At 63.3% G+C, this 23,472-nt stretch overlaps 1 protein-coding gene across 4 annotated transcripts in view; it reads right to left on the minus strand.

The window, feature by feature from the left end:
- The window catches only part of CASKIN2 (CASK interacting protein 2), a 37,554-nt gene extending 16,910 nt beyond the window's left edge, over positions 1-20,644 (minus strand). For all 4 annotated transcript variants that reach the window (XM_075440876.1, XM_075440877.1, XM_075440875.1 and 1 more), the window contains exons 1-2: positions 20,541-20,644; positions 17,504-18,212 (exon numbers count right to left, since the gene is read on the minus strand). In XM_075440876.1, coding sequence (XP_075296991.1) covers positions 17,504-17,597 — 94 coding nt within the window. In that variant the 5' untranslated portion in view covers positions 17,598-18,212; positions 20,541-20,644. The remainder of the gene's footprint in view (positions 1-17,503; positions 18,213-20,540) is intronic.
- Between the last annotated feature and the right edge of the window lie 2,828 nt (positions 20,645-23,472).

A 23,472-nucleotide genomic window follows, 5' to 3' on the forward strand; every position in this document is an offset into this window, starting at 1 on the left:
GGAGAAGCGTCCCCGGTGGGGCTCTTCCCGAATGTGAACGCAGTAACGCTCGTCTCCAGCTCGGGCAGGGAGGGAAGGAGCTCGTCCGCGGTTTGTAGCTGGGTAAACGGCTGCTTAGAGGGCTGGAGGGTCTGCAGCCAGGCTGGCAGGTAAAGCAGGAGTGGGAAAGGGGCCACCCTGGCCCCACGGATACGAAGGCAGGAGCAAAGACAAGAGGAGAGTGGAGGGACGGGGGAGAACGGAGCACAGCCAGGCAGCCAGGACCCCTTCGCCAGCACCGTTCTGCTGCACCTCTGCACCATACGGCACCGGGGCAGGCAAAGCACCCCAACAGCAGCACCGGGACAGGCTAAGCGGGTGCCACCAGCCCCTGTCATGCTCCTGGGGACACGGTGACAGGAAGGCAGGTGATGGGACGCTTCCCTGCATCCCTCTTCCTCATTCCATCCATGTGCTCCTTTTGATGGATCCCCCTGTTTTTCTCCCCATTTCTTCAGCTCCTTCTCTCCCTGTCGGTGCCCTGGCAGCTCCAGACTCCCTGCCCTTTCCCACCCAGATGTCCTGGGGCTCGGCAGAGGCCAGGCCAAGCCATTCCCAGTCCCACAGCCCTCCCAGACCGGCTGGTTCGGAAGCACGGCTCGGGCCAGGAGACTGCAGAGCCAAGCTGGGAAAGGGCTGCGGGGTTGGGGCTGATCCAGCCACAGCACTGGGATGGGGTGGCCAGACCCTTCCCAGCCACATCTTCACCTCCTTTGGGTTGCGCCGGGGTGGGAGCACCCGCGGGCCTGATCCGCACCCCCCACTCCGCACCAGGAGCACACTCGCTTCCCGGGAAGACGAACCCAGAAAAACATGGACCCAGCGCAAAAACGCAAAAAGCCCTGAAGGGGATGTTTCCAGGGGAAAGCCTGGCTTGGAGCACCTCAAGGGTTAACTCTGGCCGTGGGTCCCTCCTGCTCGGCCCCGCTCCCCAACATGACCCCTCCAAGGGGTCCCGCCAGGCCCCCACCCTGCTCTGCTTCCCGGCTCCGGCGCGTTGGCCGGCGCCTGCCCGGGCAGGACGGGGCTCGGCTGCACGGGGCCGGGGCTGAGCGAGGCCTCGAGGGAGCCGGAGAGCTTCTGTGCTGCGTCTGGCTGCCAAGCGGCAGGCGGGAAGCACCTCCGGAGCGCTCCGGAAAATTGCTTACAAATGTAGGGCCCGCGCGCTGCACCGAGACCCTTGGCCATGGCACGCTCCGGAGATGGCCGCGGCTCGGGGCAAAGTGCCGGCCCTCGGCCGCTCAGACCCTCACTGGTGGTGGGGCCCCGGGGTGGTGCAGCCCCCCACGGCGCGTTTCCAACCAGCTCCCCCGACCCAGCAGCCCCCTTTGGTGTCCTGCACCCCGTGCCTCAGTTTCCCCCTGGGGCTGCACCCCACAGCGGGGATGCCAGGCCGGACTGAGCTGCCCGTGGGGCGCGGGGGGAACCCGGGGAGCAGCCGGCCGGGGCGGGAGCCTCACCCACCCCGCTGGCAGCCGGCCTGGCACAGACCCGTATTTACCCCCCCAGGGTGCTCGCCCGGCGCCGGCTGTGCCGGCTGCACGGAGCCAGGCGAGCCCTCGCCCAGCGCGGCCGCCACCCCCTGTGCCAGCACGCCGGGTACCCTGTGTCACTCCGTGCCCTTCAGCAAAGACCTCGTCCCCACGGGGACACCCTGGGCTTCGCTCCGAGGTCTGGGAGACAGACACGATCCCTCTGAAGCGCAGAACCACTCGCTGAGGAGGAGCGACGCACGCTCGCTGGGTTTGGCTGGGGAAGGAAATGCCTGAACGTCCCTTGTCCCCTCCAAAGCGTCCCTTGGAGACTCCTGCCCTGGCTCTCACGTGGATAGTCAGGCTCCAGAGAGCAGTGCTTGTGCTGTGACCCCCCCCAGTTTTGTCCACCCAGCGTGGCCACAGCAGAGCTTCTCCGCTACAAGCCTTCGTCTCTGTGCAGGACAGACAGTTCTACAACTGGAGACCCCCCTGCTTGCCAGGGACACCTTGACACAACGCACCCTTCTGCTGGTCCTGTCCCACAGACCCTCGTCCCTTCGCCTTGCCCTGGGAAATCGCATCCCCACACCGCTGGCTAAAAGCACCCCCCCGCCACAAGCCTCTCCGCAGGTCTGAGCATCCCTGGACCACGAGCACCCCTCCACACCCAGCCTCAGCGTCCCCACGCTGCTGGCTGTGAGCACCCCGCACGCAGGGATGCTACGTCTGGGCACCGCGGGACCACTGCCCTGCTGCCCCGGGCAGCGGGAGAAGGACCGGGTGCTCTGGGCACGCCAAATACATGGACGTACCCTCTTGGGAAAGCGAGAGCCACCTGGGGACTGTCACCACCAAGCCAATAAATCAGCTGGAGGAGCTAACCAGCTGTGATCCCGCAGAGGACCGTCTGTCCCCGATGGTGGTGGCAGCCTCCAGGGGCTGGAGGCGGAGGTGGCAGCTTCACCCCACCTGCCCTGCCCGGCCTTGACCCATGGCGACAACCTGGGGTAGCCCTGCTTTGGCCTACAGTGGGCTCATGCCAGGGCTCAGGAGGGACTTGATGTCTTGCCCACAGTTGAGACCCAAAGAGGTGATGTCCATCCCTCTTCACAGAATCACAGAACCACAGAATGGTAGGGGTTGGCAGGGACCTCTGTGGGTCCCCCAGTCCAACCCCCTGCCCAAGCAGGGTCACCCAGAGCAGGCTGCACAGCACCGCGTCCAGGCGGGGCTGGAATATCTCCAGAGAAGGAGACTCCACAGCCTCCCTGGACAGCCTGGGCCAGGGCTCCGTCACCCTCAGAGGGAAGAAGTTCTTCCTCGTGTTCAGATGGAACTTCCTCTGCTTCAGTTTGTGCCCGTTGCCCCTTGTCCTGTCGCTGGGCACCACTGGAAAGAGTCTGGCCCCGTTCTCCTGACACCCACCCTTGAGATAGTTATAAGCATTTATTGGGTCCCCTCGCAGCCTTCTCTTCTCCAGGCTGAACAAGCCCAGCTCCCTCAGCCTCTCCTCGTAGGGGAGATGTTCCAGTCCCCTCCTCATCCTCGCAGCCCTGCGCTGGACTCTCTCCAGTAGCTCCTCATCTTTCTTGAAGTGAGGAGCCCAGAACTGGACACAGCACTGCAGATGGGGCCTCGCTAGGGCAGAGCAGAGGGGAAGGAGAACCTCCCTCGCCCTGCTGCCCACACTCCTCCTAATGCACCCGAGGAGCCCACTGGCTGCAGGCATCACCCTTCCCTGTCGCCCCTCCGTCCACAGGCACGTCCGCTGCGGCCACCCACACCCGGCTCCTCCCGGCGAACCAGCCGCTGTGGGAGCAGTTTCCCAGCAGGCTCAGAAGGGATTCGCCTGCTTCGATAGGGAAGGAGCTTGGCCACAGAGACATTAAGAAGCTCAACCAAAGTTGCCCAGCAAGCTTGGGACTGAGGTTGGGTGAGAGCCAAGGGCTCCTGACCCCGGCTGCCTGCCATAGCCACCCGCCCGCACCCCACATGCTGAGCCCAGCGCTGTGCCCAGCTCCCCGGGCAGGCAGGGCCCCCCACTTTCCCCTGTGGTTATGGTGGTGAATTTGGCTGCTGGGGTGCTGCCGTGTGGGATACCCAGCTGAGCACCCATCCCTGGGTCCAAACGCCACGAGCGCCTTCCTGCCCGCGGATGGCTCGTGCTGGGGTTTGAGGCTTCGCAGCAACCCTGCGAACGGGCTCCCCACCAACGCCGACAAACAGGTCCTGCGCCAAGCCAGGCACGGCGGCGTGGGCCCGACTGGGGCAAAGCCACTGGGTTAACTGGCAGGGACGGGGAGGCTGCGGTCAGGGAGGCAGCTTCCCATCAGCACAGGGCAAACGGCAGCGACAGGAGCGCGTGAGGCGGCAGGGATCCCCTTATCTTTCTCCAGACCAGCATCCGGCAGCTCCTTGAGAATAACTGGTGTCTTTTTCCCTTGAGAAAGGTACCAAACCCAGGTGGGAGACACCGGACCTGGCCAGGGCCCTGCCTGCTTTGACGCTGCACGGGCAGCGCGACGGCTGTCACGCCCAGGCCCCGCTCCTGGTGTCGGCAGCCCGGGACCAGCTGGAATAACCCCAGCAGGCACAGCAACCTGCCGGGAGCTGAACTCCCGACAGCTCCTCGCAGCATCCCGTGGGCTGGATACAGCATCCCTGCGCCGCGAGCGTCCCCAAAACGCAGACCGCTTGTCTCTAACCTCTGCAGCCTCCACCGTTTACCCCTGGCTTGAGCCCCGAATCCTAGGGCTTACAGCCACGCAGAGCCCAAGCTGTCCCTGCCACCAAGCTGTCTCTGCCGATGGCACATCTGAGTCTCCTCTGGCAGCTCTGTCTCCCTCCTCATCTGTGCTTTCTCCTTCTCTAAGCTCTCCCATCCCGCAACGTGTTCAGATATGATGGTGGATGATGGTGAAGGCAGCCAGTGGTGAAGGCAGAAGAGTTTGCGAGGTCCAAGGCATCAGCCTTCCTCCCTGGGCTGGGCTGGGCACCCATGACAGGCGAAGGGGAGGGTGTGGGGACACGGCAGCAGGATCACAGCGTCAACTGGGAACCTTCTTCCTTTGAGAAAGGCTGGGAACCTTTTTCCCAAGGCAAGTCCAACAATTAAGTCTTTTAAAGAGGCTGGCAGCAGGAGCGAGCAGGGGCAGCTTCCCTGCACAGCACAGACACCGATTGCTCACCCCCAGCCCAGCCGCCCCGGGACCCCCAGCCAGACCCCCAATTTCCCCCCACCGCTTCCCCCACCAAGCAAAGCAGGAAAAAACAGGCAGCTTGTTCAAAGCAAAGGCTCCCAGAACAATGCAAGGAAAAGCAGAGTCGGAAACCCCGTCCCCATCCACGCAGCTGGGAAGAAGGTGAAGCTCTCGCCCCTGAGGTTCGATGGCTGCAGCGGGGATGGAGGGGGCAAACGCCAAGCGGAGGAAACAGCATCACAGGAGTTCTTTGGGGCTGGATTCACCCCTTGCCAAAGCCAAGCACGTGCTCCTGATTTGAGTTTCAGGCCCCCAGAAGGATCTCAGCTGCATGGTGGGATGAACGGCACTTGTTCCCCTTCCCCGTAACAACCTGGGGGTTGGCACTGCCTGCCTACCCCAACGCGATGCGCCCCAGGCCAGCTCCCCCGGCACGGGGCAGCGGTAACACCCCTTCCCCACAGAGCCGAAATCGCATCCCCCAGCCCCAGCCAGGGGGGAAACATCTGGGAAAGGCTTCGGGTGGGGGAAGTCAGGCGGCTCCTTCAGAGATACAAGGGCTCCTTTCCCAGCTGGCCGGGGAAACACGTTACCGGGAGGTGAAGTCACCATCCCTGCTGGGACCTGGCTATTCCGCTCTCCAGGATATGAACTCAGAGGAGCTGTATTTGCCCAGGGAAGAGGTGGAGCCTTTTCCATTTCCCCCATCCTTCCGAAAAGACAGGACGCCTCCCGAGCGGGAAGAGATGGGGCGATAGCGGCGGGGGCCGGCGGCCAAGCACGAGCTCCACCGCAGTGCATCACCGGGCACGCCGTGGGGCCAAGAGCCACCCGTGGGCTGCAGGACACGGGAACCAGCAGAGCATCTGGTCCAGCATTAAAAACGCACCTTTGCTCCCGTTCAACTGGTTCCATACTGGTTCCATACTGGATCCCACGGGAGCTGGGGAAGGGGCCACAGGGCTCTGGTGCCCCCCAGGTACCCAGGCAAAGGGGCTGCACCTACAGACACCCTCAGGGTTCCCATTAACGCAACACCAAGCGAATAGTGCATTAATGTATCTGTGGAGGATGCTCAACGGATCGACGAGGGCAGAAATAACACAACAGGGACTTAGAGAGCTTAGGAGAACAAACCCAGGCGGATTCAACCTGGGAAAATTGCAGACTGCAGCATCTGGGGAAAACTAATCCAACCGGCAGACGGTCAATGGGAGGAAGAAAGAGGGGAAGCAGGATGCGGGGGGACGGCGAGAGCAGCGTGAGCGCGGGCACGGAGGGAGCTGACGGCGAGGAAAACAACCTCGGCAGCGCTGCGCAGGGGAGAGCCGCTTCCCAGGGTACCATCTTCCACCGCGTGCCCCGGGCTGCGAACACGACACGGGCTCACGGGGGGCATGAGAGGCTTGGGGGAGGCACGAGAGGCGAGCAGCAGGAGCCGGCAGCCGAAGGGAAGATGAGGGCAGGTCAGTAAGTCTGGATTTGCTGAGCAACAGTTAATTAGGGAGGGCGGGCAGGGACGCAGCAACCCACCTACACCTGGAGGGTTCTGACGCTCGAGAAGAGCACGTAGCTATTTATTTTCTGGTTCTAATGATGAGCCCCAGATAAAAATTAGAGCAGCCAAGAGCGGCCAGCAAAACCCCGCAAGCTCAAGGGACCAAAGCGAGGATCCAGCCCTCCACTGTAGCTTGGATGTTTGCAGCAAATCATGCAGCTCCTGGGGGTGGTGGGGCAAGGCTGAGGCTGGGGGACTGGGCTGCCATGGCCCTACGACACCCATCCCCGCCAGCCCGGTACCCGCACGTGGCAGCTGGCACCCGGGAGCTGCTCCAGCCGGTGGAGCCAGTACTCAAAGCACACAGCAATGTGACGGCTGGAAATCCGGCGACTTCCTCCCGCTTTGGCCCCGGGGAAGCTGCCGTGTGCTGCTGGGACGGACGGAGCGGCTGTCCCCACCCCGGCTGCTCTAATCTAGGCAAGGCACGCACAGGATGGGAGGGGAGGCACTGGGAGGTGAAGCCGTTGGCTCGAGGTCACCCAGCAGGTTGACGGTTCCAAGTGCTGTCGCTCCTTCCCGAGGCCCCGGCAGGCAGGAACCGAATTATCCCGAGCCCCCCCCTTGCCACCAGCCCATGGGCAACCAACCATCGGCAGCCGAACCTCAGACCGCTGCTGGCAGCTGCGCAGCCGGAGTTCGGACTCACACGCAGTTAAAAATACCTCGCGGATGCCTTTCCTCAACTCTGACCCCGCGAGCCGATGCTGCCTCCAGCCCCACTCAGGGACGCGCCGGCGGGGTCCCCCGGGACGCACGCAGCCCGGTCTGTGCAGGGACGGGGGCAGACGCTGCCTGGGGACTGGGTTTTCCTCCCTGTGAACCAAGGGTTCAAGGGCTCCCGCTCCTGGGGGGCTGCTGCCTCTACCCTCTATCGCCAGACCCAAGCAAGAGGCTCTTTGCTTGCTAGAGCCGCCTTCCAGCCAACGAGGTGCGGACTGTCCGGCTCCATCTGAATCGCATCCCAAATCCGAGCAGCCTGAGCAAAGTGTTTCCCTCCCGCCCAGACAGAGCCGAAACGTGGCCTCCAGCTCCTGCTGGTCCCAAGGGACGCTGGACGGGTGATGCCGGAGCCGGCTCTCGCTGATGCCGTGGCACTGCAGCCACACGTGGCACCTGCGTTGGGGAAGAGCAACAGGATCTCAGCTGGCAGCGGCTGCTCAGCACTCCTGAGCTGTGAGGGACGGCACGGATCCCTCTCCAAATCCCCTCTCCGGTGACATCAAGGGCGCGGAGGGCACCCGTCTCTCCTTGCTGCTGCCACCCCCTGCACAAGGTCGCCTACCAAAGCAAGCGGGAACTGCCCGACGGCTCCACGCTCCGGACAGCGGGAAGGGGAGCAGGATGGGTCCATCCCCAGCTGGCACGGGCCAAGCTCCCTCCAGCCTGGGACAAGCAGCCCAAGAGAGACGAACCTGCTGCTGCTCGCTGCTCTCCCTGCCAAGGCCGGGCAGGGCAGCGTGGCTTTGCCTGTGCCTGGCACGAGGGCTCTTTGCCGGTCGGGTCACGGAATCACAGAATCACAGAATAGTAGGGGTTGGAAGGGACCTCTGTGGGTCATCTAGTCCAACCCTCCTGCTGAAGCAGGGTCACCTATAGCAGGCTGCACAGGACCGTGTCCAGGCCCCCCAGCTGCCCGCCCGTGTTTCCATCTGACCAGGCAACGCCGCAAAGCAGGAGAAGCCTTCGCCAAACCCCAGCAGAGCATCTGGCCGGTGGCACTTTCCTCGTGCCTTGGCTGAAGCGGGATTTTTTCACCCAGCTGCAGCAGCAAAGGATCCCCCTGGGACCCCGGTCTGCAGCGGGACCCCATCTGCAGGGGACAGGAGGGGGACACGACAGCTGTATCCCCGCGACGCCACGCACCACCCTGCGTGTCCCCAGGTGGAAGCAGCATCTGCTGATACACGCGTCTGGCTGCATGTCCCAGGAGAGGCATCTCCCCATCCCCACGATGGAAGCAGGAACCTACACCAGGGCCCCATGGGGGCCTCGGCAGCCGCTGAGTTATTCCGGGCACCACGTTCCTGTCCCCCTCCCCTCATCCCAGCTGCTCCGGGGCCAGCAGGGAGGGCAGCGGGTTCCTCCCATCGCCCAGCCCGGGCGCCGGAGCCGGCCGGCAGCTGCTCGGGGACCAGCTGGGGACAAGGGCGACACAGAGCATCCCCGTCCCCCCACGTACCACGGGAGGGACAAGGCTGATTTACAGCAAGGTCAAAGGCATCAGAATACAACTGCGATGGATAAGGAGAAGTTGGATCTGAGGACCCACAGTCCTTGGGCTGAGCTCCGGTCAGCAGCTTCCCATGGGGGGACGGGGAAGCAGACTGGGGGGCAGCACATCAACACCTCCAAACCCCTAAAGAGCAGGCCCACCTTACCACCAGAGGTAAACTGAGGCAGTGACAGCACCCCTGGCCCCTCATCAAACCAAGGTCATGCCCGGCTTCCCACAGGGACCCTGCCGCCAGGTCGGTCCCCTCCATCTCGTCCCCCGGCCTCGGCGCTCCCCGCACCCCGGCCCGACCAAGCGGTGGTGGGATGCAAGCCAAGGCCTGCCCGCTGCCTGGACCCCCGCCGGCAACCCGATCTGTTTACAGCTTTGCAGCGCGCCGGGTGCGTGTCAGGAACGGCCCCGGCAAGCCCGAGTTGGCGGCAGAGGCAGGACGTGGGAGCCGAGCACAGAAACCCCCGCCTGCCGCATCTCAGTGGGGTGGTGGGGAGAAAGAGGGGGGTTCACAGGGGGAAAAAATGTCCCTCCACACCCCTCAGCTGCTTTTCCTAGGAAAAGGCACCCTTTCTCCCATCGTGCCAGCCCTCCTGGAGCACCCCGTGCCCTCCACCCTGGCCAGGGAATGATGGCGGGTTGCCTCATCCCCTGGCCCCGCCGGCAAACGGCGTTCCGTGCCGTGCCAACCCTGCTGGGAAAGGGAACCAGCACGTCCCTTCCCGGCTGACGAGGTGCCGGCTTTGCAAGCACGTGGCCAGCCGCAGGTGGGGACCCAGGGGGCTGACGGCCACGTGCCGGTCCCCATCCCAGTGCCCGGCTCGTCCCCGAGTGGGGCTGAGCAGAGGCACCCCCCCTGCACCGCTCCTGTGAGGAGATGTTTACCCAGGACCATGCTCCTGGGTGACACCGACGCCTGGTGTGAACTCGGCCCCTGCGAAGCTGCAGGTGTTCGGAGCCGGTTGCAGCGCGCCAGAGCAGAGCTTCAGGGGCTCGGAGCTGGACCCCCCCCCCAAAGTCCACACCAGGTTTGGGGTGGGGGCAATGGAGAAGCAGCTCCAGGACATCCATCTGCAGCCCAGCGCGGGCTGCTAAATATAACCAGTGGGACAGATGCCCCAGCACTGCCGAGGAGGAAGCTGAGGGCTCCAGGGCTCCAGCAAGCCTCGGGGTTTGGAGACACAGAGCAGGGTCAGAGGCAGCTCCTCCGTCTGTGCTGGAGCCTCTTCCTCTGCAAAAGGGAGCATTTCCCCTCCTTTTAACCCGGCAGGATTAGCGGGTGCCCGCTCAGGGAAGCCAGGAGAGCTCAGGCAGCCTTTCCTATCCACGTCATCCCAACAAAACCGAACCTGAGGTGCTTCAGGCCGACCGGAGCAGCCCGGGCTGCAGCCCAGAGCAACCCTCACTGCTGTGGCTGTGCCAGCCCCCACGCTGCCAGCTGAGCTCGCCGTGCACCCAAGCCCCCCTCGCAGGCAATCATTAGCCGCCGAGGAGGACTCTGGCCCCTTTCAGAGGCCACTGAGGCAGGCAGGGCTCACATGGCCTCGCCATAGTGGGGATGCATCCGGGGAGGTCCCCGAGGGGCCATGCAGGCTGAGCTGGGTGTCCTGCCCAAGGAGAGAGGGCACCCACGGGATGGGGAGGTCCGTGGGGCTCCCAGTCCACAGTCTCTCCATCGCTGCCTGCACCCAGTTTGGCTCCAGGACGAAAACCCCCTTCTGGCTTATCCATGCCTGTCCCAGCAAAGAAACGAGACGATGCCCCAAGACGGGCTGCTCGAGGGGCAGAGCGAGGGCCGAGAGCCAGCCCGACCCTGGGACTGATGCTCCAAGGGGGGCAAGAGGCACCTGCAAAGTGGGTGGTTGAGCCCGAGCCAGCCCCGCTGCCAGGGGCACCTCCGTACCTGACGCCCACGCCGAGCTGGCCGCCTGCCTTCGCATGCAGACGGGGCACCTTACCCGACCGGCCGTGCCCCGGCCGAGGGCGGCGTTACGAAACCCCGGGAGTTCTCACCCCCCGTAGCACAAGAGCCCATCAGGGTTGGCCAGTACAAGCTCTGGCTCCCGGGATGGCACCCAGGGGTCCGGGCACGGCAGCGGCGCCGGGGGCCACGCGCTCTCTGCACAGCCTTGGCTGGGGGCCGGCGGGGAGCGGCGCTGGCAGGGCTTGGCGGAAGCGCAGCCGGACGCGTTGCGCCAGGCCGGGGATGCTGCGGGAGCTGCGTACCTGCCGCGCGCGCAGGCTTTCCCTGCTCCCTTATCTCGCCATGGAAGCCGTGCTCGACTGCAGCTCCGGCCTTTCTCCCAGGGCTGCAAATGGCTCGGGGTGCCTGCGCACCTACCCCAGGCTGCCGCAGCCCCGGGGATCCCACAGGAGCGAGGGATGGGCCAGGGTGTCCAGCCCTTCCCCGGGAGGGTAAAGATCATCCTGGCAGAGCCATTTCCAAGCAGTCCGGGCATCTCCAGACAGGTCCGTGACTCACCGGGACACCTCGGCAAGGCCCCGGTGATGTTGCAGCCCCAAGGTTCAAGCAGGTCCCTCCCTCTCCATCCCAGGCATAATTTTTTGGGGAAGCCAGGACGGGATTTGGGGGAGCTGGAATGCTCGCAGCTCCTCCCCACCCCCTAGCTTGCTAGAGCAGCCAGAAAAAGGTGGTTTATTGTTATTTAGTTTCTACCCCTTTCATACTCCTTTGCCGGAGCTTTTGCCAGCGGCGGGCCCCGGGTCTGGCGGGGGGCCAGGCCAGCCGAGGAGCTTTTAAAAACAAAGCAGGGCGCGTGCATGCACACACACACGCACGGCACCCAGCCCCTCTTTTAACTCTTGCTGGGGCGATGCCGCATGGAAGCTGGTTTCCAGCCCGTCGGGCGCACGCAGTAGCTTGCTCTCGACAGGCTGGAAACCATCTTCCGTGGGGGATGCTGTCAATTGTCACTGGGGTTCAATAATTCCCTCCCCCCTTCCTAGGGAAACTGTCTTTCGGCACCAGGATCCCAACAGAGAGGTGGCCGGAGTGAATCACAGAGTGGTGGCGGTTGGAAGGGACCTCTGGGGGTCACCCAGCCCAACCCCCTGCCCAAGCAGGGTCACCCACAGCAGGCTGTAGAGGACCTTGTCCAGGTGGGTCTGGAATATCTCCAGAGAAGGAGACTCCACAGCCTCCCTGGGCAGCCTGGGCCAGGGCTCCGTCACCCTCAGAGGGAAGAAGTTCTTCCTCGTGTTCAGCTGGAGCTTCCTCTGCTTCCGTTTGTGCCCATTGCCCCTTGTCCTGTCGCTGGGCACCACTGAACAGAGTCTGAAGCTGGCGATGCTGTTGTGGTCCATGGGGTCCTGCCTGTCCTTAACAGGGATGATGCTGCAACCCCTTTCTAGGTCGCAGCTGAGGTCTTCAGACCCAGCAGCTCCATGGGGGAATGAGGAGGAGGAAGAGCACGAATATATTTTTACCTAAAATCAGCTCCTCTTCCGCATGGTAGAACGCTGGGGAGTGCCGGTGGCACGCACACAGCACCCCCAAACCTGCGGGGCCAACCGCCTTTTTGCGTGGGTCGCTGCCACCCCAAAAAATCTTTATCCACCAGCTTCCCTCCTGCCTGCAGCCAGCCGCGTGCCCCCAGCTCATCCCTGACCGCAGACAGAGGACGGGACGCCCGCGCTGGCAGTGTCCTTGCCGTGTTCCCTCCTCCCCTGCCTGGGCACAGCCCTGGGGAGCATCGTCCCGGTTACGGTGCCCACGTGCTGCCAGCAGCCCAGCACACGCCGTCCCTCGGGGCTGCCCTCCCTGTCTGCCTTCGAGCCGTCATCATCCGAATCGTCCTGTATTTCTGGGTCAGACAACCGGGAAGGGGGGTCTGAGTCACCGGGAAGAGCCCGGAGAATGGAAACCCCCCTCCTGCCCCAAACCTCAGCCTCCTGCCTGCGACACCGGGGACGGCTGCCAGCCCGGCTCTGTCCACAGCCCCGAGGGACCTCCGCGTCCCCGGAGAGATGGGCAAGTCCCTGGCATACCCCAGCGCTGCCCGGCCGACCCCAAGGGAAGGCAGCATGGCCTGGAGTAGCCCCGACAGACCCTAAACTCATCCCCTTCCCCAGATTTAGCCCTTATTTTCTCCCTGCTCTGTTACCCAGGCAGGGAAAAGGCAGCTGCAGGTGGCCCGGGCTGACAGCAAGCAGCCACAGGCTGCCCTGCCAACGGGTTTTCAAAGGCTGGAGCCAGAAATACAGGTGCGGGACAAGGGGGAGACACAGACCTGCGAACACGGGGAGATGGGGCGCTGAGGGGTGCGGGGCTGGGCGCCCCGAGGAGGCCGTGCCCGCCGGGCTGGGTGATGCCCAGCACAGCCTCCTCCATCTCCCTGCGCGACGCTGTGTGCTCGTGCCTTATCTCCCGTGCTCGGCGCGGTGACGTTTTCCCCGGCTCCAGGCACGCCGGAGGCAGCCGGGCCCCTTCCCAAACCCAACACCCGTCAGAGGTCGGCTTTGAGAAGCGACCGCCCGTTCGCTCCTCTCGCTGCCGCTGCCCGCGCGGGGCTTTTCCTTCCCGGGGAGAGAGGAGACAAAAAACGGGCTAAACCCCACCACAGAATCACAGAATAGTAGGGGTTGGAAGGGACCTCTGTGGGTCATCTAGTCCAACCCCCCTGCCGAAGCAGGGTGACGACCAGGATGCGGATAGGAAAACCCACGGAGCAAACACGAGGCTACCGGAGGAGACTCCCATCCCAGGGCGGCCGGGAGCCGCGGGAGGAGGAAGGAAGGATGGCCCCCGCCATGCCGCGCAGCTGCAGCCCCGCCGCCATCCAGCCCCGCGGCCGCTGCGCCCGCCGGAGCCTTTGAAGCCTCTTCTCCCCCTCCTACCCACCCAGCGCGGGTTCAAAAGCAGGTGTCGGCAGGCTGCGGGGTGGTGGGGTGCCCGGCCCAGGGCCGCTGCCAGCCGGGGTCCCCTGGGTTCGGCGCCTCGCCCCGCTCCCGGCTCGGTCTTGGCGGAAGAGGGAGTTTTGCCCGTTTCAGCAGAGTTTCTCGGCGTCTCTCCGCAGGCGTGCCCACGGCCTTTCCAAGCCAGCGTGCGGCTGCGGAGCCGGTCCAGCCCGTCAGACCTACAGCACGCGGGGAGAGGAACAGAGGACACGGCCCAGGATGCTTGGGAACTCGTCCTCAAAACCTGGGCTTCAAGGGATGTGGCCAGGGCCACGCTTGGGCTCGGTGGCGGAGCTGGGCCCAGCCGCCTGCACCGGCCGGGGCAGGATCGGAGCGGGCAGGGTGCCCAGACATCCCTGCACCACTGCCAGCAGGGAAAGCCATCGGGTGTGACAGAGCCTGAAACGATAAGGATCCTGCCCGAGGCTGGTCGGGGCTCTTCCCCGCAGCCAGACCGTGCAGAGCAGCCGGAGCACCCGGGGCTTGGGACCAACCTCCCTCGGGAGCAGCAGCGAGGAGGACGGTCGTGCTCGGGGAGGGGGGAAGGCACATCAGGCCTGCTGGCTAGCATACAGGCGCCTCCAACATTATTGCAAAACAACCCCCAAACTGCAAAAAGGAGCAACTTTTTCCCCAGACAACTACGGACCTGCTGCTGCTGAGAGCAGGAAAAAGCCCGGCGCGATGCGAAGGAGGGCAGGTGTTTCTGCAGGGGACAGAGAGACGCAGCACCGGTGGCAAAGGCCAACAAATCACAGGAGAGAGTAAACCTCACGCTTCGGGGCTTAAACTGATACAGCTACCAGGGATTAGGAGGAAATTTATGGGGGAGGGAGGGAGTTATCCCACATCTGCCTGCCGCAGCCTCGCAGCACGCGGAGCAGCATCTCTCCCACCCAGCCGGACGGGCGACAGCAGCATCCGAGGGCCGGCACTGCTCTTGGGAAAACCTCGCTGTGCGTTGTGCTGCCAGGACGCAGCAACGAGGGGCACCAACCCAGGCGCAGGGATAAAGCCAAGACCCCTGCGAGCTTTGCCAGCGTTTAACAACTTGCTAGGTCACAGCCCAGACACGGCCGGGTCCCAGGCGCCCACCCCTGTCCCTGATATATCCAAGGTGTGGAAAGCCCCGGCTTCGCTGGTGAAATGGGGCAAGGGGGTGGCCGAAGCCGGCTGGACCTCCCTGGGGCAGCGGCTGCGCCCCGGCAGGGCTTTGCTCCCGGGTCCTTGATAATTTAACGCCAGTTTGCTCAGCTGCCGCCTCTTCTTTGCACTTTGCGCGTGTTTAAACAAAAACCTTCACCACTCCCTCGAGGAAGGCAAACAGAGTCCGGCTCCCATCGCCTTCCACGGCTCCTCCAGCCCCCGGCTATCGTGGGGGCATCGCACAGCCCCCCAGCATCCCTCCATCCCCTGCCCCTCAGCCCTGCCCGCCCAGGGACAGGGACACCCAAACCTCGCTGGGCTCCGCGCAGCTCCAGGAGCTGTCACCCCTTCCCAGGGACGAGAGCCCCGGCCGGGGGGGCTCTGCCTCTGGGCCCCCCCGGGAGCCCCAGCCCCTGGGTGCCGCGGCGGCCGCCCCAGTCAGCCCAACTGGTGCATTGTTGGTGAGCGCGGCCAGCCCGGGGACGTGATTGATCGCCGGGGAGAAAGGCCAAAGCCGTGACGGGTCGTTTAACAATTTCAATTAAACTCTGCAGCGCTCCAACGCAGAGGGGAGGGGAGAGGGGGACAAAGAGAGAGAGAGAAGGAAATTAAAAAGCGGGGACATTTCTATCGCTGCCCCGGGGAACCTCAGCAAAGCACGGCCGGCTCGGCAGGAGCTCTCCCTAGGGAGACCCCCCCTCTCCGGCTGCAGAAGTGACCATGGCATCGTCCCAGCATCACAGAATCACAGAATTGTAGGGTTTGGAAGGGACCTCTGTGGGTCATCTAGTCCAACCCTCCTGCTGAAGCAGGGTCCCCTTCCCGCAGGCGGGACACCTGCCCTCGCCTGCCCTTCCCCTCCAGCTCCTGCCCTCAAAACTTTCTCCCTGCCCACCCCACCGCCTTGCAATAAGAGGTGCCGTGACCCACTTGTACAGCAGCGCCGGCGCGGGGAGGAGGGCTGCGCATGGTGAATATTAAACAACGTGTCCCTGAAGTTCCCGCTGCCGCGACCGGCACTTCATTTTTTGCTTACGTGCGGTGACTTTTTTTAGGCACAGGCAGCCCCGGAGGGCTGATCACAGCTACCGAGCTCCCAATCCACTGAGACAGCAGAAGGACTCTTAGAGGGATTTAAAAATAATAATAATGATTAAAAAAATATATATATCATCTCAGCCTGTCATATGGAAAAGGCGCTTTAATGAGCGGTAAATGCAGCGAGCAGGCGGCTCACGTGGCATCAGGGAGAGAGAACCATGAGGGCTGGGAGCGGCGATGCCCTCCGTGCGGGGATGGGTCCCTGGGGCCAGGCAAGCCCCCCACGCCGGGTCCAGCACAGGAGTCTCACTAAGGGCTTGCAGGGGTGGCCTTGCAGGGGTCTGGGCTTTTTGCTGCCCCGTCCTTATAAAGGAACAAAATAAAAGTAAGCAGAGGGGAGCTGCTGAAGCCGCTGCGGCGGGGGAGTTAAACAAACACCTTCACGTGGGTGCCCCACGGCTGGAGGGAGGGGAAGACTCCAGTGAAAAAATGCAGACAGGGTTTAACTAGGAGAGAGTTACCGGAGGGGACTGGAGAAATGAAGTGCAACTTCACCCCTCTGGGTGCATGAGGGGGAGATCTGCGGGCACCCCCGTCTGCCGACGCTGCCCGGCCACGGGACACCAGCTCAGGGGAGCAGGGCTGCGTCAGCCGGCGGGACACTCACGTCCTGACGTTATTTATTGCCTTGGGGGTGTCCTTCAACCCACCCGTGCAGGCAAACGTCTCTTGCTCCAGCTCAGGGACCCTGTATGGGCACAGCAGCAAGTACAGGCAACGGCACCCAGTCCCTTCACCCGGGGAGAGGGCATCAGGCACCCCCCTCCTAGGGAGAAGGTGGCCCCCAGCCCTCCTGCAGGCCCAGCAGCCGGGATTTGCAAAGTTGTGGCCCCAGTCAAAGCTTTCCAGCAGCTGACCCAGGAGAGTTTATCCCCTTCTCACGTTTATAATCCTCAGCCTAACTCACGTTTCCCAGCACCAGCCTCTCCGCCCTGAGACGCTCCTCAGAAGCCTTAAAGCTTCTTCTCCCACCCAAGTTTCCCCTCTCCCTCCCCGGGATGTTTTTTTCCCCTCCCAGTTTTCCCGCACACACCCACAAGACCCCCCACGATGTGCAGCCCTGGCAGGGGGGTCCCACACCCCCCAGCCTCCCCCCGCACAGAGCAGCTCCCGCAGCCCGGGCAGGCACCGTGCACCTTCCCCTGGCCACTCTTTTATTTACTTTTCCCAGTTCCCTCCTCTCAGTCGGTCACGAGAAGCGACCGGGAGCTCTGCTCTCTACAACGGCACCATGGCACCGGCCGTGATCTGCTCCTCCACCTTTCCACCTCCCCATCTCCTCCAGACACCGTCCGGCACCTGCAGGACCCCGGCGCCCTTGGGAACCCCGGCGAGCCCAACATTCACTCTGAGCCATGCTTGCCGCTGACCTTTCCAAGAGCACGTGCGAGAAAACAGCTCTGCTGAAGGGTTAAACATTACCAGACTGAAATTCAGGGCTTCACGATTGGTTCCAGTCGACTGGCTGGGATGATAATTTTTCACAAGATAAATACGGCTGGGAGCGAGCAGCAATCGCTAAAGACCCTTTGTAGCAGCGACCCCCCCGCAAGCGGCTTCGTTTCCCCCCCCGCTGCCGTTTCCCTTTGCCCACCACTGCTCAGTGGCCCACACCTGATGGCCCCTGGCCCCAGGCCCTGCCAGGAGGATCGCTTACAGCCCGGTCATTCATCCGCACGGGGCCTCCGGCCGCAGCACAACTCGTGCGCCGGGGTGCAGAGCCAGCACTCGCACCCTGGCTTGGATGGCACCGAGCCCGCTGCTGGGACCCGCACCCCGGAACAGGCAGGGGTGCTCAGCAGGGGAGAGGGAGCCCGCAGCTCCGCGCCCGGCTACTCACTGCTCTTGGACGCCTTGATCTTGGCCACCAGCTTCTGCACGCCGGGTAGGTCCCCGTTCTTCACGGCCTGGATCAGCTCCTGCTCTCGCCCCATCACGGCCAGGTGGGAGCGGCGGCGGCGTGGAAGGCAGAGACCCTCAGATCCCGGCGGTTTATAAAGCCATGGGAATAAGCCCGTAATTCCTCAAAACGCACTTTGATGAGAGATGAAATCCAGCGTGAAAGATGCTTTACGATCCCATAGGATGTCAAATGCAGAAGGAAGAAGTCTTTCTGTAATGGGCAGAAGTCCCTTTCCGCGTCGGGAGGAGCAGGCCCCGGACGGGGTTTGGTTGGAGAACATGCGATCAATTAAAATCAGGAATAGTTCAGCACTCGGGGACAGCCTCCCGGCAGCACCGGGGCTCCGTGAGACAAAGCCGGGCGGCTCGGGGCAGGGCAGCCAGCGCAGTCGGCATCAGGATGCCCTCAGCCTCCCGGCCGAACCCGCGCCGTGCTCGTGGAGCCGGAGGTGTCGTGCTTTGCTCCCCTCGCCAGGCTCTGCTGTGCTGATGAGTCCCTAATTCTTCCCAAAGGGATTACAGGCTCGTCGCCATCTGGAAGTTATAGATCCTCCCTCTCTGGTGCTCATTAGCCCCTTCGTTTCGGCATTCCTCTTGGCGACAGTGCTGCAGCCACGCTGGGGAGTCCCGGTGCGGCAGCCCAGGACCTGCGGAGGGGAAGAGCAGAGTCAGTCCTCGAAGGCCATTTACCTCCCAGCTCCGTCGCGACAGCTTTTGTATCCGCGCCGAAGAACGAATACTTTGACTATATTTAGTCCTGGCGGGACTTGGCTCATCCTCGTGTTAAACAGAGAGAGAAGAACCTGCAGAAGAAACCTTCTGAGGGTGCTGTCGGGGGGTGGCCGAGGAGCAGCATGGGGGCACGGCTCCTTCCCCATCCCCTCCCTAAAGGCACCACACGAGGCTTGGGACACCAGGTCTCTCCCCCTCTCCTTTTCTGGCAGCAGCACCCAAGGGATGGGGCTGGGGAGGTTCAGCCCAAGTGCTCTGCAGCCTGTGGGAGGGGGTCACCTGCCCGGCAGCCTTCCCTTCCCCTCCCATGCAGGGGTAAGCCCTCACCCTTCAAACCACCCGTGCAGCTCAGCGCCCTTGGACTCAAAGCACACTTCACCCAGTACATGAGCTCTCTCCAGCCCAAGCGAGGAGCCGGGTGTTGTTCAGCAGCACAACCATGCCCAGGAGAACAGGACCAAGCCCACGTCCCGGCCAGCTGGGGTACCCCGGAGAGGGCATGGGGTCCCACGGCAGCAGTTCATGCCTCCCAGCCCACGCTCTCCCATTGCACCCAGGCTGCCCAAACTGGGCAGTGAGAAATCCCCTCTGGTTCAGGGCTGCGTCCGGCAGGCTGCTCCGAGGCCTGGGGAGGAGGGGGGGGATGCAGTGCCAGCTGCAAGGCCGTCACCAGATCACCCTGCGACTCCCCCTGCGCCGATCCGGGCTGGATCGGAACCAACTCCGATTCCCGCAGGCACGGCTCGGGGGTGTCGTGTCCCCTCCCGCAGCGCTCGCCCCCAGCCCTTTATATAATAGCGGGTGTCACGTCCTCCGAGGAATCGAGGTCACTGGTTTGAGGATGGAAACCACAGGGGAGAGAAGGCAGCAGCGAGAGGAGAGGTCCCGTCTGGGTCGGGGAGCAAAAGCAGCAGGGGTGTCCCACGGCACAGCGTCGCTCAGCCCACCCACGGCAAAGCTGGACGCTGCAGCTGCCCGCCAGCACGGACCCCTCGCACGCTCCCCACGCTGCAGCGGGACTCGGGCAGCCGGAGAGGTGATGCTCTAGGGCCGGCTCAGCTCCTAGGACAAGGCGATGCTGAGATCCCCACACCAGGCTGGGGGGTTCCCCCCCGCCCGTCATCATCGCTCCCCTGGGGTCCAGGGTCTGCTCAGCCGATGAGCCCCTCGGCACCGGGGCTGCGCGGGGGCTCGGTACCAGGGGCTGGCCAGGTCAGCTGTCACCTCCCTGCGTCCTGGGGCACCCGCACCAGCTTATCTACGTCACAACAAAGTTTCAGCCGCAAACAAACCCCCTCCTGAAATCTCCCGTGCTGCTCCATCACAGAATCACAGAGCGGTGGGGGTTGGCAGGGACCTCTGTGGGTCACCCAGTCCAACCCCCTGACCAAGCAGGGTCACCCAGAGCCAGCTGCACAGGACCTTGTCCAGGCGGGGCTGGAATATCTCCAGAGAAGGAGACTCCAGAGCCTCCCTGGGCAGCCTGGGCGAGGGCTCCTTCCTCAAAAAGTATTTTCATTTCACCCCGCGCGCTGCATCCAACTTTGTGCCGCTCTTCCCAACCGCTCGCAAAAAGCCAGCGTGAGGGCGCTCAGACTATTTACTCATTTATTTAAGAAATAATCAACGTGCCCAGCCTCACTGAGAAGTCAGCGCGGTGCCGCTGCCTCTCCCGCAGCGCCAGGCTCAGCGAGCATCTCGGGGGTACCGAGAGCTGCGGGTACCCAGCTCCAGCCCTTCGGCCTCTCGCGGGGAGACAGGAGCAGCGGCGAAGGTAAAATTCCAGCGCGAAGCTGGAAAAGCAAGAGCAAACATCCCTCCCAGCCGAGCCTCCAGCCCAGGAATCCACCTGGAGAACCAAAGCATCCCAAACATTCCCGCGGCCGGCGGCAGCGCCGGGGAGAGAAAAAATAAAAGAAAAAAAAAAAAGAAAAACAAACAAAAAAAAAAAAGAGGAAAAGGAGGAAAACCACAAACAAACCACGGGCGTAAGGGGAGAAGGAAAGGTGCGAAAGAGCAGCGGGCGCCCAGGCCGGGGCCCCAGGGCTCGGCCCCCCCACCCCGGGGAGCCCCGCGTCGCCGGGGCTGGGGGAGGAGGGGGCAGCCGGGGGGGCACCGGTCACGCCCCCGTCTCCCCTCCCCCCCCCCCCCCCCCCGGGACCCCCCGGGACGCGCCGCTCCCTCCCTCGGGGAATGGGGGGGGGGGGGGGGGGTTTGCCCCCGCCGAGAGCGGCCCCGCTTACCTGACGGCCCCCCCGCACCGAGCCGAGCCGCAACTCGCCGAGCGGGCCCGGGAGCGGAGGGGAGCGGCGCGGTCCCGGCGCTCGGCAGAGTCCCGCCCGGGCTGGCCCCGGCCCCGTCCCGGCAGGAAATCCCTCCCCGGGCCGGCCTGATTGGAAAAGCCCGGCGGGTTGTGCGGGCTGGGCAGGGCCGGGGCTGCTGTCACTCACCGTGATGCGCCGGGCAGGGGCAGGGCCCTCCCGCACCGGCACCGCGCGCGCCCGCCCGCCCCGCAGCCGCGGGGGGCCCTGGGGGTCCCGGGGAAGCGGCTGGATGCGAGCGGAGCCCGGCCGGAGAGCCAGCGCGGTGCGGGACCGGCCCGGGGGGGCGGGACCGGCGTGGTGCGGGACGGAGCCGGTGCTGCGGGACCGGGACGGGGGGGGGGGGGATCCACCATCTTCAGTCCCGGACCGACCCCGTGCTGCGGGACGGGCCCCGGAGGGGAACCCCCCATCTTCAGCCCCGGACCGACCCGGTGCTGCGGGACGGGCCCCGGGGAGGGGGATCCCCCGTCTTCAGCCCCGGACCAACCCGATGCTGCGGGACGGACCCCGGGGAGGGGGATCCCCCGTCTCCAGCCCCGGACCGAGGCGGTGCTGCGGGACGGGCCCCGGGGAGGGGGACCCCCCGTCTCCAGCCCCGGACTGACCCGATGCTGCAGAACGGGCCCCGTGGGGGAACTCCCCGATCCGGGACCGACCCAATGCTGCGGGACGGGCCCCGTGGGAGGATCCCCCACCCCGGGACTGGCACCGGGGGGGGGGGGGGGAAATCCCCCACCTTCAGCCCCAGGCCGACCCAGTGAGCCCTTTGCCCCCTCCGACCACCCCGGCAGAGGGGCTGCACAGGCTGCTGGTGGCACCCACAGGAGCAAAAGTCACCGATCCCCAGCTGTCCCGGCCTTAAATTAATCCTGCTCTCACCGAGCACTAAAACCACCCCAAAAAAATCACCCATTTCAGCCAGTCCTCGACAGAAACAACAGAAACCAGTGCTCCCTCGAGCACGGTTGTCTTAAAACAAGAGATTACTTAATAAAGCTGGACAGCTTTTGCTGCATGATACCACTGGATTATCATCAGCTAATCAGATTAAAAACACACGGAGGCTTTGATTTGGTTCACCAAGTGCCCAGCCCACAGCTGCCTGGGGGAGCTGCAAAGATCTGGTACCTCTTCAAACCAGGCCCCGAGACTTTTTGCCAAACGATGGTTTCGTGAGCAATCCCAAGAAGAGGGATCCTCAGTGAGGAGAAGGAACTGACATTTCAAGACACACCCTGTCTTTTCAGTTCGGGAATAAAGAGATTACTATGCACATCTAATTATAGATGTCAACATTTTACGGCTGCTATGCTGAAGCGTGAAGCTGTAAGTAGCCCTGCTCGGAAGGGCTGCGAAGTGAAAGGTCTCATCATTGCTTCTGTGAGTTTTGCCAGTGCTTGCAAAGCGCGGTGACATTTCTAATAATCCCCTGAATTTATGTAGCACCTTTTGTCCTTTTAAGGATCCTAATTAAGCTTCACAGCTCACTGAGCATAGACTAAACCCCCTTTGCAAAAGAGGAGCCCAGGCCCTGCTTTGCACAAAATGTGTGTCCCGTTTCAGGCAGGGGTAGGACTTCTCCACCCCAGCGACCTCCAGCAGCACACTGTTCCACCCCAGCAAGGGAATGCCGCACCGATATTCCCACCCAAAGGTTACAGCGCTTCAGCTACTCTCCTGTGCTTAAAGCTGGGTAATCTAAGCTTTCTATAACTAACTCTCTACGAGTACCTGAAAGGAGGTTGTAGTGAGGCGGGTGTTGGTCTTTTCTCCCAAGTAACTAGGGATAGGATGAGAAGAAATGGCCTCAAGTTGCATCGGGGAGGTTTAGATTGGATGTTCGGAAAAATGTCTTTACTGAAAGAGTTCTGAAGCATTGGAAGAGGCTGCCCAGGGAAGTCGTGGAATCACCATCTCCTGGAGGTGTTCAAAAACGTGTAGATACGGCACCTTGGGACACGGTTTAGCAGTCATGGTGGTGATGGGTTGACGGTTGGACCTGATGATCTTTGAGTTCTTTTCCAATCTTAACGATTCTATGATCCCTGGTGTCACACAAGCCTTTTGAATGGGGGCCCCACTAGAGTTTACCCCAATTTGCTGGATATCCACACTCCTTTGACCATAAACCATGTATCAGTGCCTTCGCTTTACGGCCCTGCCCCAAGCAGGCAGCAGAGCGAGGATGAGCAGGCAGTGGCCCCCGTTTCCCACCACGTATCTCACAGCCCTCCATCGACTCTCGTAGGGTGCAGGGCTGGCGGGTGATCACCAGCACAAAGAGCTGCCAGCAGCTCCAGCCATGTCCACCTTGCAGAACCCACAGAGACCCACCACGACATTCATTCCCCTACACACACAGAGCAGGAGCTGAGAGCATCACACGAGTTTCCTCTGCAGAGAAACCCCGTTAACATTTCTCTCCCTCTCCGCACCGGGGTCAGATGTTTGCAGTCTGGGTGGTGTTTTTGAGGGTGCAGGCACCCTTGGGTGGCTGTCCCTGCCCTCAGCCCCCGCAGAAAGGTGCCCGGGGCAGCAACTATTCTCGTCCCGCAGTTGGGTCCCTCTCGCAGCTCCCAGGTCGATGTTGCCATCTAGAGGCCCCTTTTACAGCGATCGTCCCCTTCCCAAGCACTGGGAAGGAGCTGGGGGTTTTTCCTCAGTTCAGTGCAAGATTTCAAGGCAGCTTTTCTGGGTTAGGGGCTGAGGGGGAGGAGCAGATGAGTTGCTCCCACGGTCGATGTGTTTTTGACTCAAAATGCTGCAGCTCAGTGCTCTGCTAGCTCTCCCCAGCCCACATCTCGTACAGCCGATCGACAGCCCCAGCAGCTGGGCAAAGCCCTCCTCTCTA

This window comes from Opisthocomus hoazin, chromosome 21, assembly GCF_030867145.1.
Source record: "Opisthocomus hoazin isolate bOpiHoa1 chromosome 21, bOpiHoa1.hap1, whole genome shotgun sequence".
Taxonomy (NCBI): Eukaryota; Metazoa; Chordata; class Aves; order Opisthocomiformes; family Opisthocomidae; genus Opisthocomus; species Opisthocomus hoazin.